General features: G+C 46.6%; 1 protein-coding gene across 4 annotated transcripts in view; it reads left to right on the forward strand.

The window, feature by feature from the left end:
• Positions 1-13223, forward strand: part of SLC22A15 (solute carrier family 22 member 15) — a 47550-nt gene that overhangs the window by 13823 nt on the left and 20504 nt on the right. For all 4 annotated transcript variants that reach the window (XR_014952897.1, XM_085572101.1, XM_021548849.3 and 1 more), the window contains 3 exons: positions 9951-10083; positions 11098-11262; positions 12730-12859. Coding sequence is in view for 3 of the 4 variants with exons in the window: in XM_085572101.1 (XP_085428227.1) it covers positions 9951-10083; positions 11098-11262; positions 12730-12859 (428 nt within the window). In the remaining variant the exon portion in view is untranslated. The remainder of the gene's footprint in view (positions 1-9950; positions 10084-11097; positions 11263-12729; positions 12860-13223) is intronic.

Genomic DNA, 13223 nt, shown 5'->3' on the forward strand with positions numbered 1-13223 from the left:
AAGAAAGGTGAAGAGGATAAAGTAAGTCTTTAAACGGGGGCTTCACAGTCACTGGGCTCATTTTGAAACTAGATGTTTCCTTTTTCTGGAAATTCTTCTTCTTGAAACCCTTCTTTGTTCAAGGGTTTCAGTTCATCACTATGTTAAAGCTTGTAATAAACACAATGAGTCCCAGCAGCAGCAAAAGTCTTGTTTCTTTAGAAAGCAACTGAAATTAATAGTCGAGGTAGGGGAGGTCTAACTCAAAGGGGAACAGAGAATCCCAGGAGCCAGGGAGGGAAGAGGGGGGACCAGGTGAGGGGGACCTTTTCCGCCGTCGGAGGGCGGCGTACCCAACTTGAGGACTGTCCGGTTTTCTCTTCTGGGTCTTAGGGACATATGGTCTGACGAATTTGGAAGGGACCCATCTCAGGCCTGAGGGCGTGGATACGCAAGCGTACCCCCGTCCCCAGGTGACCAAGTCATAGGGTCCTTCCTGCCGCCAGGTCTCAGGGTTTTTAATGAGAACTGGCGGCTTTTCCCTGACCTTGCTCTGCTCGTAGGAATTAAAGTGCCTCGCGATGGGGGGGTTGAGGCACTCGAAGGAACAGTTTAAGAAATTGATGGTAAAAAGGGCCCGCGCTAACTGAACCTGGGGGGACTCATTTTTAGCTGACGACTGTTGTTGTTTAAGCATCCTTTTGATGCTTTGATGAGTCCTCTCTACTACGGCTTGACCTGTCGGGGAATAGGCGATGCCAGTTTTATGTTCTATTCCCCATTGCTGCAGGAAGCCTGCGAATTCTTTGGATGTGTACCCGGGGGCATTGTCTGTTTTTATCTGTTTTGGGACGCCTAGCATGGAGAAGGCTTGTATCAGGTGTTTCTCTACTTCCTTGGCCTTCTCCCCTGTGTGGGCAGAGGCGAAAACTGCTCCAGAGAAGGTGTCCACGGAGACATGGACGTACTTCATCCTCCCGAAGGAGGGGATATGAGTAACGTCCATCTGCCACACCTCACAGGACTTCAGACCCCTAGGGTTAGCCCCTGCGCTCACCGATGGTAGTGGGAGCGACTTACAGGACGGGCATGTGGCCACAATGGCCTTGGCCTGGTCCCGGGTTAGATGGAACTGCCGGACCAGACCAGGCGCATTTTGATGGTAAAGCTGGTGGCTTATTTTGGCTTGCTGGAACTTGTCGGGAGCGGCGCCAGCTGTGCGGGGGCGGCAGCGAGGGAATCGGCACGGCGATTGCCCTCGGCCAAGAACCCCGGCAGGTCGGTGTGTGACCTGATATGCATCACATAAAATGGTTGCTCTCGGTGGGAGACTAGCCTTATCAGCTTAGAGAGCAACCTGTTAAGGGCATCGTTGGAGACACCTTGCAGGATTGCATCCTGTGCTCTAGACACTACACCTGCTACATAGGCCGAATCAGTTACCAAATTAAAAGGTTCAGAGAACCGCTCAAAAGCTCTAACGACTGCGGCCAACTCAGCTACTTGAGGGGATCCTTCTACTTCAACAACATCTGCCTCCCACTGCTGAGTTTGAGGATCTTTCCAAGTCACTACTGACTTGTGGGACCCTCCAGACGCGTCCGTAAAAACTGTTAGAGCCTTTAAGGGTTTTTTGCTCTGAATTTGTTTTGTTGACAGAGTGAATTGGATTTCGGAATTGAAAATTTTGTGGGCCGGTCTCAAAACAGAAATTTTTCCGGTGTAGCTGTCCAGTGCAAACTGCAATGATTCATTCTCTTGCAGCAGGTGTTCTAACATTGCCTTTGTGAATTGGCCCGATTCTAATTTCAAAGGAATGTGGATGTGATCAAAGTCACACCCCGCCAGCTCCCGAATCCGCGTTCTCGCTTTGCGGATTAGCTCTGCCACCAGCTCTTGTGGCCGTGTCAACCTTTTGGATCGTGAATGACTCAGGAATACCCACTCTATGATGGAGAGTGGGTCCCTTTTGTCCTGATCCTTGCCCTTTCCTAGGGTGTCTGCCCATTGGAAGATGACACCGTGGAGGTGTGGCAGTCTGCCCAATATGATGAATCTGAAGGGCAGGCCCGGATCGTACCTGTGGGCCTGCCTGGCAGACATTGCCTCCTGAACCTTCTGCAAAGCAGCTTTGGCCTCTGGAGTGAGTTCCCTGGGAGAACTAGGCTCTTCCCCCCCTTTCAATAAATTGAAAAGAGGGGCTAGGTCTTCGTTGTTAATACCTAACCAGGGTCTCACCCAGTTTAAAGACCCACACAGCTGCTGCACGTCGGCTAGAGTCCGAATTGAATTTTTTATGGCCAATTTCTGCGGAACAATGGTCCGCTTGTTTATTTCTAAACTCAGGTACTTCCAAGGTGGCATTCTTTGAATCTTATCTTCTCGCAGCTCGAACCCTACAGCAACCAACGCACTGGTTGTCAGTTCAAGCGCGTGTGTAAGTAGATCGCTGTTGGGGGCACAAATAAGAATATCATCCATATAGTGCTGGATGATCACGCCCTCGGTGGCTGCACGCACAGGGGACAGCAATGAAGAGACGTACCACTGGCAAATGCTTGGGCTGACTTTCATGCCTTGGGGAAGAACTTTCCAGTGGTATCTCTCTATTGGGGCTTCTCGGTTGATGGAAGGAACCGAGAAGGCGAACCGTGGTGCATCATCAGGGTGTAGGGGAATTTGGAAAAAACAATTTTTGATGTCAATGACAGCTAATTCCTAATTTTCTGGTAACATCGTGGGGGACGGCATCCCTGGCTGGAGAGGACCCATGTCTTCTATTACATTGTTGATGGCGCGAAGGTCATGAAGGAGGCGCCACTCGTCTTTGCCAGGTTTTTTCAGGACAAAGACAGGGGAATTCCAGGGGGATGTTGTTTCCTGGATATTCCCTTTGGCAAGTTGCTCCTTCACGAGCTCCCGAAGCGCTTTTAATTTCTGTTTATTGAGCGGCCACTGCTCTACCCACACTGGTGTATCTGTGAGCCAATTAAGTTTCCGGGTAGGACGCTCCTCAGTGACTGTTGCCCGAAAAACCTGGGGGGTCGGGATGTTAATTGTGACCCCCCACTGGGCCATCAGGTCTCTCCCCCATAAGGGTTCTGTGTAATCTAATACGAACGGGCGTAAATAGGCCGATTGTCCGTTCGGCCCCTCAAATTTTACGATGTTTTTTGATTGCTTTGCCAATTGAGAACCCCCTACACCTTGAATTTTCCCCGCCACGTTTTGCAATTCCCAGCGTGACGGCCAATCCCGTGCGGGAATGACTGTCACGTCTGCTCCTGTATCTAGGAGACCGCTTAGGTGTTTGTACTCCCCATCCTTCCGCATATAGCAGGAGAGTTTTGGTCTTTCCTTCCCTATGACCTGGGCCTGGCACACCTGGTAGCTCTTCTTCGCTGACTTCTTCCATAGATCCTCAGGGTGTGCCGGAGGCCCAGATGCTGGAATGGCTTGGGCGATGATTTGGCCCTTGGGAAGGAAGACTGGAGGATGGGGGCAGTGCAGCCACACCACTAATCGCTCGGTGTTCCTGGATGTCAGGGATGGTGCAATAGTGACTTCGAGAGGCGTGAATTTTGTGTCCCCAAGAACGATGTACTTACTGTGGAGGTTCCTCCAGGTTCCTGGGTCCTCTGTGTCGACAGCGATGGAGTGCCAGTCGCTGTCCCTTAGGTGCAGAGCCTCAGTTAGGGCCAACCTATATGGGGAGAAACCAGATACGATGTTAAGTATCAGCTTGGGCTGGTTCGGGCCTCGACCCAGCCAAGCAGTGGGAATGAAATCTACATCTTCTCTCATATAGGCTGGTTTGTCAGCCATAATCTGGTGTGTCAAGTCCAGTGAAATGTCCTCAGGTGGGCATTGCAGGTAGTCGTCCCTCCCCTCCTCTGATGTTATAGAACCCACCATATTTATGTCCTCGCGCAGGGAGGGACTGCGCTGATGACTCAGTTTTTTTGTTTTCCCCCCGAGTTGGGGGCACTCTTTTCTTGTTGCTGCTGTTTAAACCTAAAAAACTCGTCCCTCAGCGGGCATTGGGAAGCCCAATGTCCCTTCTGCCTACATAGATTGCAGGCCTGATGGTGCTGTTGTCCCCTCGGGGGTGCTCCTGTAGGGCGGTGATCTGGAGAAGGGGTGGCTGGCGGTGTCACGGCTTTAACGAAGGCTACTCTCCTAGTAGGTGGTTTAGGAGTCTCTGGAATGTCTTTAGCAGGAACTGTCACCTTCTTCGCACAGACTTGCAGCATGCTTTGAAGGGTAGGCTTAGGGTCCAGGGGCAGACTGAGGATGGCTTGCCGGCACGCGTCGTTAGCGTTCTGCCTCGCAACTGTGGCAAGCATCCCCTCTCGCAGCCTCTCGTCCGGGACCTGAGCCTCCATCGCGTAATGCAAGCGATCCACGAACGCGACAAAAAGTTCTAGGGGTTCCTGCTTTAGGGACAAGAAGTTAATAACCGTACCGCTGGGTCTTAACTTAAAAAACGCCTTTTCTGCTGCCCTAGTGCTGACCTGCAGCGCCTCTCTGGGGATTTTTTCCGCCTGCTTGGTCCCCATTTTCCAATCCCCCTCCCCGCACAAGTGGTCTAGCGATATTACAGCCCCATCCTCATCCCTAGAGCTATCTGCATTGGCCCAGAGGTCAGGTAACACCTCTCTGATCTCCCGCTTCCACTCGGACTCCCAGATGAGGAATTCTCCGTGGGTAATTAAACAGGAGAAGAGAGTTCGCATGTCTGCTGGGACATATTCTTTGGAGGAGAGGGTTGCTTTTAATAAGCCTCGGAAGTATTCGCTTTCCATCCCGAACCCCTTCTTGGCCTTGCAGAGCTCTTTGATGGTCTGCTGGGGGATGGGGGACCACTGTGCAAGGGGCCTACCCCCCTGCCGCGGGGTACAGGTGACAGGTGCGGCTGAGAAGGCAGGTAGGGACTGGGGTGGATCGGGGTTCCCACGCTCCCCCCCCCAGAACCGAAAGCGTGGGAACTGGAAGTGGGGTCGTGGGAACCAGGGGACGAGGCGTGGTCTGGAGCAGGGGGAGTGGTATGTTGGGGACTCCCCTCCCCGGGGGTGGAGCTGAGGGGTGGGGTGTTGAATAATTCAAGGAAGGGGGAGTTGACGGGGGGTGGAGGAGGGAGGTGGGCGGAGAAATCCGGGGAGCAGAAGGGGTTGGTCTGCCGGAAGGGATTATGGGAGGGGGGAGGACAGGGATCATGGGAAGAAGGAGCACGAGTGGCGGGAAAACCCACGCGGTCACCTCCATCTTGTGCCCTGGGGAAGGGGGAAGAAGGGAAGCTATTTTGTGGGGTTTGGGGATGGAGGATGGGGGATGAGGGATCTTCGGGGGTCTGGGATAACTGAAAACGAACAGAGTCTCTACGGGACGGGGCTGTACAGCGCGGGGAAGAAGGGGAACGGGTAGAAGCAGAGACAGTGCCTGCACCGCTCTGCGGGGTGTCTAGGGTATTCTCAGAGGGGCCAGAATCTGCCTGCGGGCAATGCCGGGATGCCTGTCTGATAATACTTGACTTCGGGAGAGAGGGAGAGTTTTGCCGCAGTTTTCCCGCAGCGCCCGCCGCAGCCGCAGCCTCGGGAGCAGCGACAGCAGCTGCCCTGCGCTCTGCCGCAGCGGCGGCCGCCGCATCGTACTGCAGAGAGCGGGCTGAGGGACAGGGAAGCGGAGTAGGGTTATATGAACTACCTGCTGAACTGGGGATCGGTTTGTTTGCGGCTTGCTGTGGCAGACTTTCGTAGCGATATTTAGTTATATCGCGAATTTGGAGAGCCAAATGGGTGAATATGGAGAGAGAGAGATCTGACTGTTGCAGGATCTTCCCCGCTACCTGTTCCCAAAAAGGGGCTTGGTATAATTTAGCTGGCGAAATGTTAGGGAAAGTTTGCGACAACCACTGAACGAACCGTTTTACTTCAGATTTTTTAACCTTAATTCCCCCCACTAAAAGGATACCCACAACTTGGGAATAAATGCTCTTCTGCGGCACGGACAGCCTTGCACCCGTGGCTGTTAGATGTTAAATCGTGCTGCAGCGCCTACGATTGGGAAAACACGAACGAAAAACAAAAGACCACACTTCCGGCTTTGTCGCGGTCCTTAAGCTTCCCGCCCGGAAAGGGAAGCACCAAAACCAGGAATTTTTTCCCCGAACCCCGGGGAAAAAGAAACCCACCAAAAAGGGATCCTTCCCCTAAAACCTAGGGGAAAGGAACCAACCAAAAAAAAAGGACCGGGAAAGCCCCAGGGGCCCCTATACTCACAAACCACAGGGGTCCGAGAGGGAAGGGTGGAAAAGAAAAACTAATCGCAGGGCTTCTCCGCGAGAGAATCGACTCCGGAGGTGCTTTCCAGAGCTGCCGATCCTGTCCCTAAGAGTGCCACCCACTAAAACGTGGGTCTGCTCTCGCCGGGGTAGCTGACGGCCAGGAGGACGATTCTTCGGGTCCGCACGACCCTAAAATCCTCAAACGAGGGTCCAACGCCGCAAAAACGGGGCCCCACGTTGGGCGCCAGCTGCCGCGCTCCCGCCCCGGTTCCCTTTGTCTCAGCCCCGGCTAGCTCTCATCCTGGGGCGAGGGCGGGCGATGGAGGCACCCTCCGCCGCTCCCAGCTGGGGTTTGGAGAGTGCCTTTGTGGGTCCCGAGCAGCGCTAGCAAGCCTCGCGGTGGTAAATGAAGAGCGGATCCTGCTGGGGGCTAAGTCCGAGTTTATTGTAGCCCAACGGGGCCAAATATCCTAGAACGGTGCCAGCCAACAGGAACAAGCACAAGGTGCTTGCACTGGCTTATAAACTGTAAGGGAGGGGTATCCAACGACCAATGGGGATAGGGATAGGGGGTGGCTCCGGGATGGGGGGATATGGTGGGGTCCAATGGGGGAAAGATATGGGGGGAGCCCCAGGTCCTCGCCCAATCACCCGGTGCCCTGAGTAGAAGCTTCTGGATGGATGGGAAGGGGCACCGAGTGATAGACAAGGCACCCGGGGGGGGTAAAATGCCTCTTTCAGGGTGATGGATAGATACTGGGAAGGCGGGAAGGGCGGACAAGGCGGGAAAACTGGGGATAAACCAAGTTGCACACGGGGGTACAAAGGAATAAACCAATACATAATACAGGGATAATAAAACATATACATAACGCAACTCCACAGAGCTGGAATCATGCATTCATTTTACTAATTTGCTCAAATTCCTTTATGGACTCTGAGCTCTTTCTGGCCATCCCCTTGCTGAGCTCCAGTGCATGTAGTGCATCCATCATGCAGTCAGCAGGAACTGGAGGGGAAGTGGTTCATGCAGTCTTTGCAACTGCAGATACAAGAACATGGGCAGTGGGGAGTCACGTGGACAAAGCAGCTCCCTCACATTTGATTCCAAAACAAGCTTTGGCCTCATTGGCATGGCCTCTGTGTTTTTAAGTGGTTTCTTTTATGGTCTAGCCGCAGTCCCTACAGGAATGATTCCAGACTCTGCATTGATGTGTGCAACACCTGCCCTTCCTGGGTCTGTCAGTATCTGTTAATGTCAGATTTTTCTTTATAAGAGCTCTGAGTGCATTGGCTACAAGGCCTGAATGTAGAGCTGAACTGTGGAGTCCAGCGTAGTACCACTTGATAGTTTGTGGCTATTGTCCTGAGGTATTAATGCTATCCAAATTATTCCTGTAAAGCAGTTTATTGGTTAGGAGCATATTAATAAAAATGGCCAGCTTTGGAATAGTACCAAGCCATTGTGTACAAAAGGCATTGCTGCTTATTCTTGCAATAAAGAGGATATGAGTACTTATGATACCATTTAAATTATAATTTTAGTGGATGGTGGATTTCTTAAGCATTATTTAAAACTCAGGAAGGCTTTTGAATTTTCTCTGGGGTTCTCTTTTATTTATTTTTTTTTAACTTGCCCAAGAATCTTTTACTCTCTTAAACTTTACAAGTGAGACATGCTTGTAGAGCCTAGCATATGACACAGATCTTCTTACATTTTGATTGCATAAATAAGAAATGTAGGTAAAGAACAAAGCCTGCTTGAGCATTAAAAAATCCTAAAAAAACTCCCCAGCCAAAAAACCCCAACCCCAAGGCAACTTGTGTAGAGTCTGCTTTCTAATTCTTTAGCATATGTTTCAGTAGAGGACCATTTGAATAAAATCTTTGTACCTCTTTTGTTTCCCTGTATTAAAGTACAATTTTTATTAATTTGTTGGGTGAAAATTTGATATATTTGGAGGTTATGTGCTAAGCACAAATATTTTGAGAGACAACATACATATCTGGAGAATATTTCACCACTAATTCATTATTAATCTAATTTCATGATTGACTGCAAAGAATTTTTTTCCTGCATTTAAAGAGAGTGTGTCAGTGCTTAACCTTATGGCATCATTGATAACATGACCATTACAAATTTACACTGAAAAATATTCTGATGTGAAAAGCTTGCTTTGTGAATAAGCATATTTGTAGCGCGTTTTTATGTAGAAGAGAAAAGCCTTTTGAGCTCACTAAAGGGCATAGACATTGAGATAAAACTTGAGGAGAAATTTTGCTTTGCAACCAAATTATCCCTTAATCCCTGAATGATTCAGAAAGCATTTAATGTCAACAATTTTCATGTTGGCAGCTTTTAAAATTTTTATACCAAAAGTTAGGACATGATTCTTGTAGCTGTTATAAAACAAACTGACCGTGTTAGTTCAGGATAAAATTAATCTCATATGCAATTATTTTACAAATGTATTTTTCTGGGAATTGTTTTTGAAGTCTGCAGATGCTTCAAAAGCTGATTTATGGTCGTGTGGTTGGTTTCAGTTGAATTTTGTCAGTCTTGGCACTTTATGGATGCATTTCCTACTATTATCAGTAACTACCTTCCTGTTAAAGTAACAGTTCAGAATGAAGTAAATCTAGAAAGTAAGCAAGTTATTTTCTTGGAGTTTATGAATGATGTTTTGTTAGCATCCTAATCTTTGTGAGATTTAATTGCATGGCTCTGTTCTCATGATGAGGTAGTTTATAACTGAGCTTTGAAATAATATAAGCTTTGCTAGAAAGGATATTTAATGAGATTTTGGTAGAGGAAGAGAAGATTATGAGGAGAAGATTAGATAGAGTTATTGCAGGGATAATGACATAATCACCAGCTTACCAGCACAGGAAGAAGAGTTGGTTGTCACTAAAACGAAACATTATCTCAAGGTGAAAGAGGGATAGAAAAAGAAAAGAACAGAAGACGTGGAGTGTTTAGTATGTGAAAGGAAATAACTTTTGAACATTGAGAGCATGGCATATTTTCATTCTGCACTTCTGTGGGGCAAAGAATTTTGTCAGGTTCAGCTTGAGATATTAAGTCTGTAAGAATCCAACATTACAAGATGTGTTTGTGTGGGAATTGAAGAGAACTGGAAATGATGAAGTACGCTGTAAAAAAGATGAGTGTGTGCAGAAAACCTGACTAACCTGTCTAGTGCTACCAAAGTATTGCTCAGGGACAAGGCAATTCATAAAGAGGAGCTTGTGCAGGAATATCTTCAGACATAAACCACAAGTATTTTTTCACAATGTGTGTTCTACACACTGCAGTGACACATGTCAATAGGCAGAGCTGAATCTATTTAGGTTAACAGTTTTACGTAAAAGAAGGCAGAAGACGTGAAAGTGGGAGAAAGCTGCAAAAATTAAGAGTATTGTGAGGATTCTGTTCTTGATTTCAGAACCAAAGACTGCATTTGATTTGGGAGAACTTCAGTTGTTAGTATCCTGTGAGGAGTTTGGGAGACAGCAGTGGGGACCAGTGACTTACTGAATATGATGCTTAGGAGATTTGTGAAGAGTTTTATCTTCTTTAAAATTTGTAACATCCCTTCCAGCTGTTAACTGGTGGTGAACTGTTTGGATTCTGAATAATTGGCCTTTTTGCTGGTTTGTTGTTTCTGTTTTTTTTCCCTCCATCCAGTGGTTTTTAATTGGCAATGCATCTTACAAAGTCAGTGCTGCCAGTTCTTTCTACTTCAGTGGTGTGTTTGTTGGAGCCATCTCCTTTGGCCAGCTGTCGGATCGCTTTGGGAGGAAGAAAGTCTATCTCACAGGTAACCCTTGACAAAATGAATGACATGAAGGTCATTGGCAATGGCCTGAAGATCTGTGGCAGCAGCCCAGTTTCTGCTGAGAGTTTGATATGCAGCTGTAAATCATGTGCTGTGCTTTTGTTTGTTTTGGCATTCCAATATACTTGTGCCATGGAAGTTGAGACAACAAATCAACATCTCACTGTTCAGTCACCATTTGGATTTCTGTGAGGGGTTCTGGGTTTGTGAGTTACACCGTAAAAGGCTTTCACTTGTGCAATATTGTGCTCTTGAGATCTCTGCAAGTTGCAATTAGTATTTTTAGTAGATTTGTAACAGCATTCTTACATGTATAACCTGCTAGAAATTTGTTGCACCTTTTATCCCCTGTCTGCATGATTTAATTTTTATATATTTGTGGTCCTCATACTGTTTTGTCATAAGCTTTCTAACTGTCCCTGGAGCAAACAACATTTGAAACAGCATGTTTTGTGTATGTTAAAGTTGTGTGTCAATGCATGAGCATGTAGGATTTAAAGAAATGTTTTATGCTTTTTGTTTTGCTTTGAAGGAACAGCACTTGTTCAAAGCACAAAAAGGTGGGCCTGCTCTGCATACAAACCCACCATGTATTGTCCCCTGGTGATGTTTCTCTTCTCTAGTTTCTATACACTGGTCTCTAAAAATGGGTAGAGATACTTGGTCATATATTTAACCTGTGCCTTCTGTATCAGGTGTAAATATAAAACCATCTTTAACAGGAGACAGACAATGATTCTGAGTGTATAAAATACTGTCTGCTATGAACTGAATTTAAAGGCTCAAACTGCAAACTATGCATTAGAAGACCACTCCTGTGTCCCCTCCTTTTTGATATTGACTCTAGGTATTTAAATTTCTTTCCAAACCTGTGGCGGTGGTGTTGACTGTGATGGCTTAGGACAGACACCAGTGGGCATCAAGTAAAGATACCAGTAAGTGCTTCTGTTTCTTTAGGCACCCTTCTAAAATGAAACTTTTTGCTTTATTTTCCAGGTTTTGCACTTGACATCTTGTTTGCCATTGCAAACGGATTCTCACCCTCATATGAATTCTTTGCCGTTTCCCGATTCTTAGTAGGGGTGATGAATGGTGGGATGTCACTGGTAGCCTTTGTTCTACTGAATGAGTGTGTGGGTACAGCCTACTGGGCATTAGCAGGTAAGCTGCCTTTATTGTCAGAATTCACAGATTTCAATCTGTGATTTCAATCACCACTTGAGGCACACAAAGCAGTTGCAAATTTAGCTCCACTTGAGCATATCTGTGATCACAGTCTTTGAACACTGCTTGTTCAGTATGAACCTTGGACAAGCAGGGTAGATGACTTGGGGCCATTCAGACCTCTGCATCGCTCAAGTTGACAAAAGATCCAGCTGAGACCTCTCCCATGAATGTTACCAGCTAAATACTCATCCAAGGTGTTTGTCACAACTGAGCTCTACTAATCAGAATGTTGGACTCTGTTAAACAGAGTCAAGTGCTTGTATGTTAAATATAGATTCTTTCCTTCCTGGCAGTTCTTAAAAAGAAATCAAAAGTGTTTTTATATCATAGGAGGATGAGAAAACTGTTGCTTATGTATTATTAAAAAAAGTTGTACCATGTAGTAATACCCTTAGGATTTAGAAGATACAGACACCCTTAACTGTCTTGATCTCTAGTGTTGGACCTGTCCTTCAGAAATGTGTGTAACCTGTACTGCTGCTGATGCCTTGTCAAGGCTGACTAGAACAGAGGCTAGATGGAGTTAAAGAATAAAGTAGCTATTTATTAAAAGGCCTCAGTGGATGCACCTTGGGCAGTACAAGAGCCCAGCCAGGGCTACACCCAAGCTGAACCAAAATGGTCGCAAAAATGGACGACTGGTCATGAGGCCTCTCACTTTTATAAGTTCTGATACAGCTGCATCAGAGCTTACAGCTTGATAGCTTTAGCTTATGAAGTCCCATCTTGTTTTTCTCTCTTCAGTTCATTTTGTTTATGCTCCTGGGCCTGAAATTTGGATCAGCTGTTCTTGGTCCTGAGCTAGAAAAGGAATTGTTTTGTTTAGCTATTCTGTGAAGAGTGCTTACCATCCCTTAATATGAAGTTGAACTGCACACTAAAGCAGTACAGAATCTGAAAATTTTGAAAGCTAAAACTTAAGGCATCACTAGAGCTCCAGGACCTGACTTAGAAAGCCCAAGAAGTGCTATGCTGAGACTGTTTTAAAATAGGGTGTCTTATAAATCATGGAAGCCACAAATGAATACTACATATTCCTAAAACTACCAGTTTTTCAATATTTTGTAGTATTTATTTTTACACATAGAAAGGTACATACTTATGCTGCATACATTCAAATATTTGGAATTAGAAGACTTCATTGTTCACAAGGCTGTGTTGGGTGTGGAATATGTAGAAGAACACTTTTGGGGATTTTATTGATCTTTGCAATTAGATATAATACTTCTGCTCTACATGAAAGAAGGACAGGGTGTTCTTTGGTCAAAGAGCTGTGGTTGTGCCTGAATTGCTGAATGATTTTTTGCTGGTGAAGAGTTAGTTCTTGTCTGATGCCATTTGTTGTGATTTACTAATGTTTCTAACAGAAGTGATAATGTGTTGTTTTTAATTGTATGTTAGGTTCTATTGGTGGCTTGTTCTTTGCTGTTGGAATTGCCCAGTATGCTTTATTAGGGTATTTCATCCGTTCCTGGAGGACTCTGGCTGTTGTGGTTAATCTGGAAGGAACAGTCGTCTTTCTCCTCTCTCTGTAAGTTGTTCAAACTGAGTTTCATAGAGAAAGATGTCCAAAAAACAAAAACCATCAAACAAACAGAGTACCCAAACTGTTAAGTCAAGTTGCCTTTCTAGGATGGCATGAAATGGTGTAAATAAGGTATTTCTCTCAACTTGTGCACCCCCTCCCCCCACATGGTCTGTGGTTTCTTTGAAAGTAGTGCTGCAATGTCTGAGCCTGTAAGTCTCCAGTGTACTGTGTGTACAGTATTAGTGTAGATGGGAGCAGTCTCCAGGGTGGAAGAGAAGCACATCCTGTTCTTTAGCTGGTGTAGGTAGATGACTAAACTGGTGTGCAACAAGGCACTATGAGTACATGGTAAAAGATACAGGAATGG

This window comes from Lonchura striata, chromosome 1, assembly GCF_050655825.1.
Source record: "Lonchura striata isolate lonStrDom1 chromosome 1, ASM5065582v1, whole genome shotgun sequence".
Classification (NCBI taxonomy): Eukaryota; Metazoa; Chordata; class Aves; order Passeriformes; family Estrildidae; genus Lonchura; species Lonchura striata.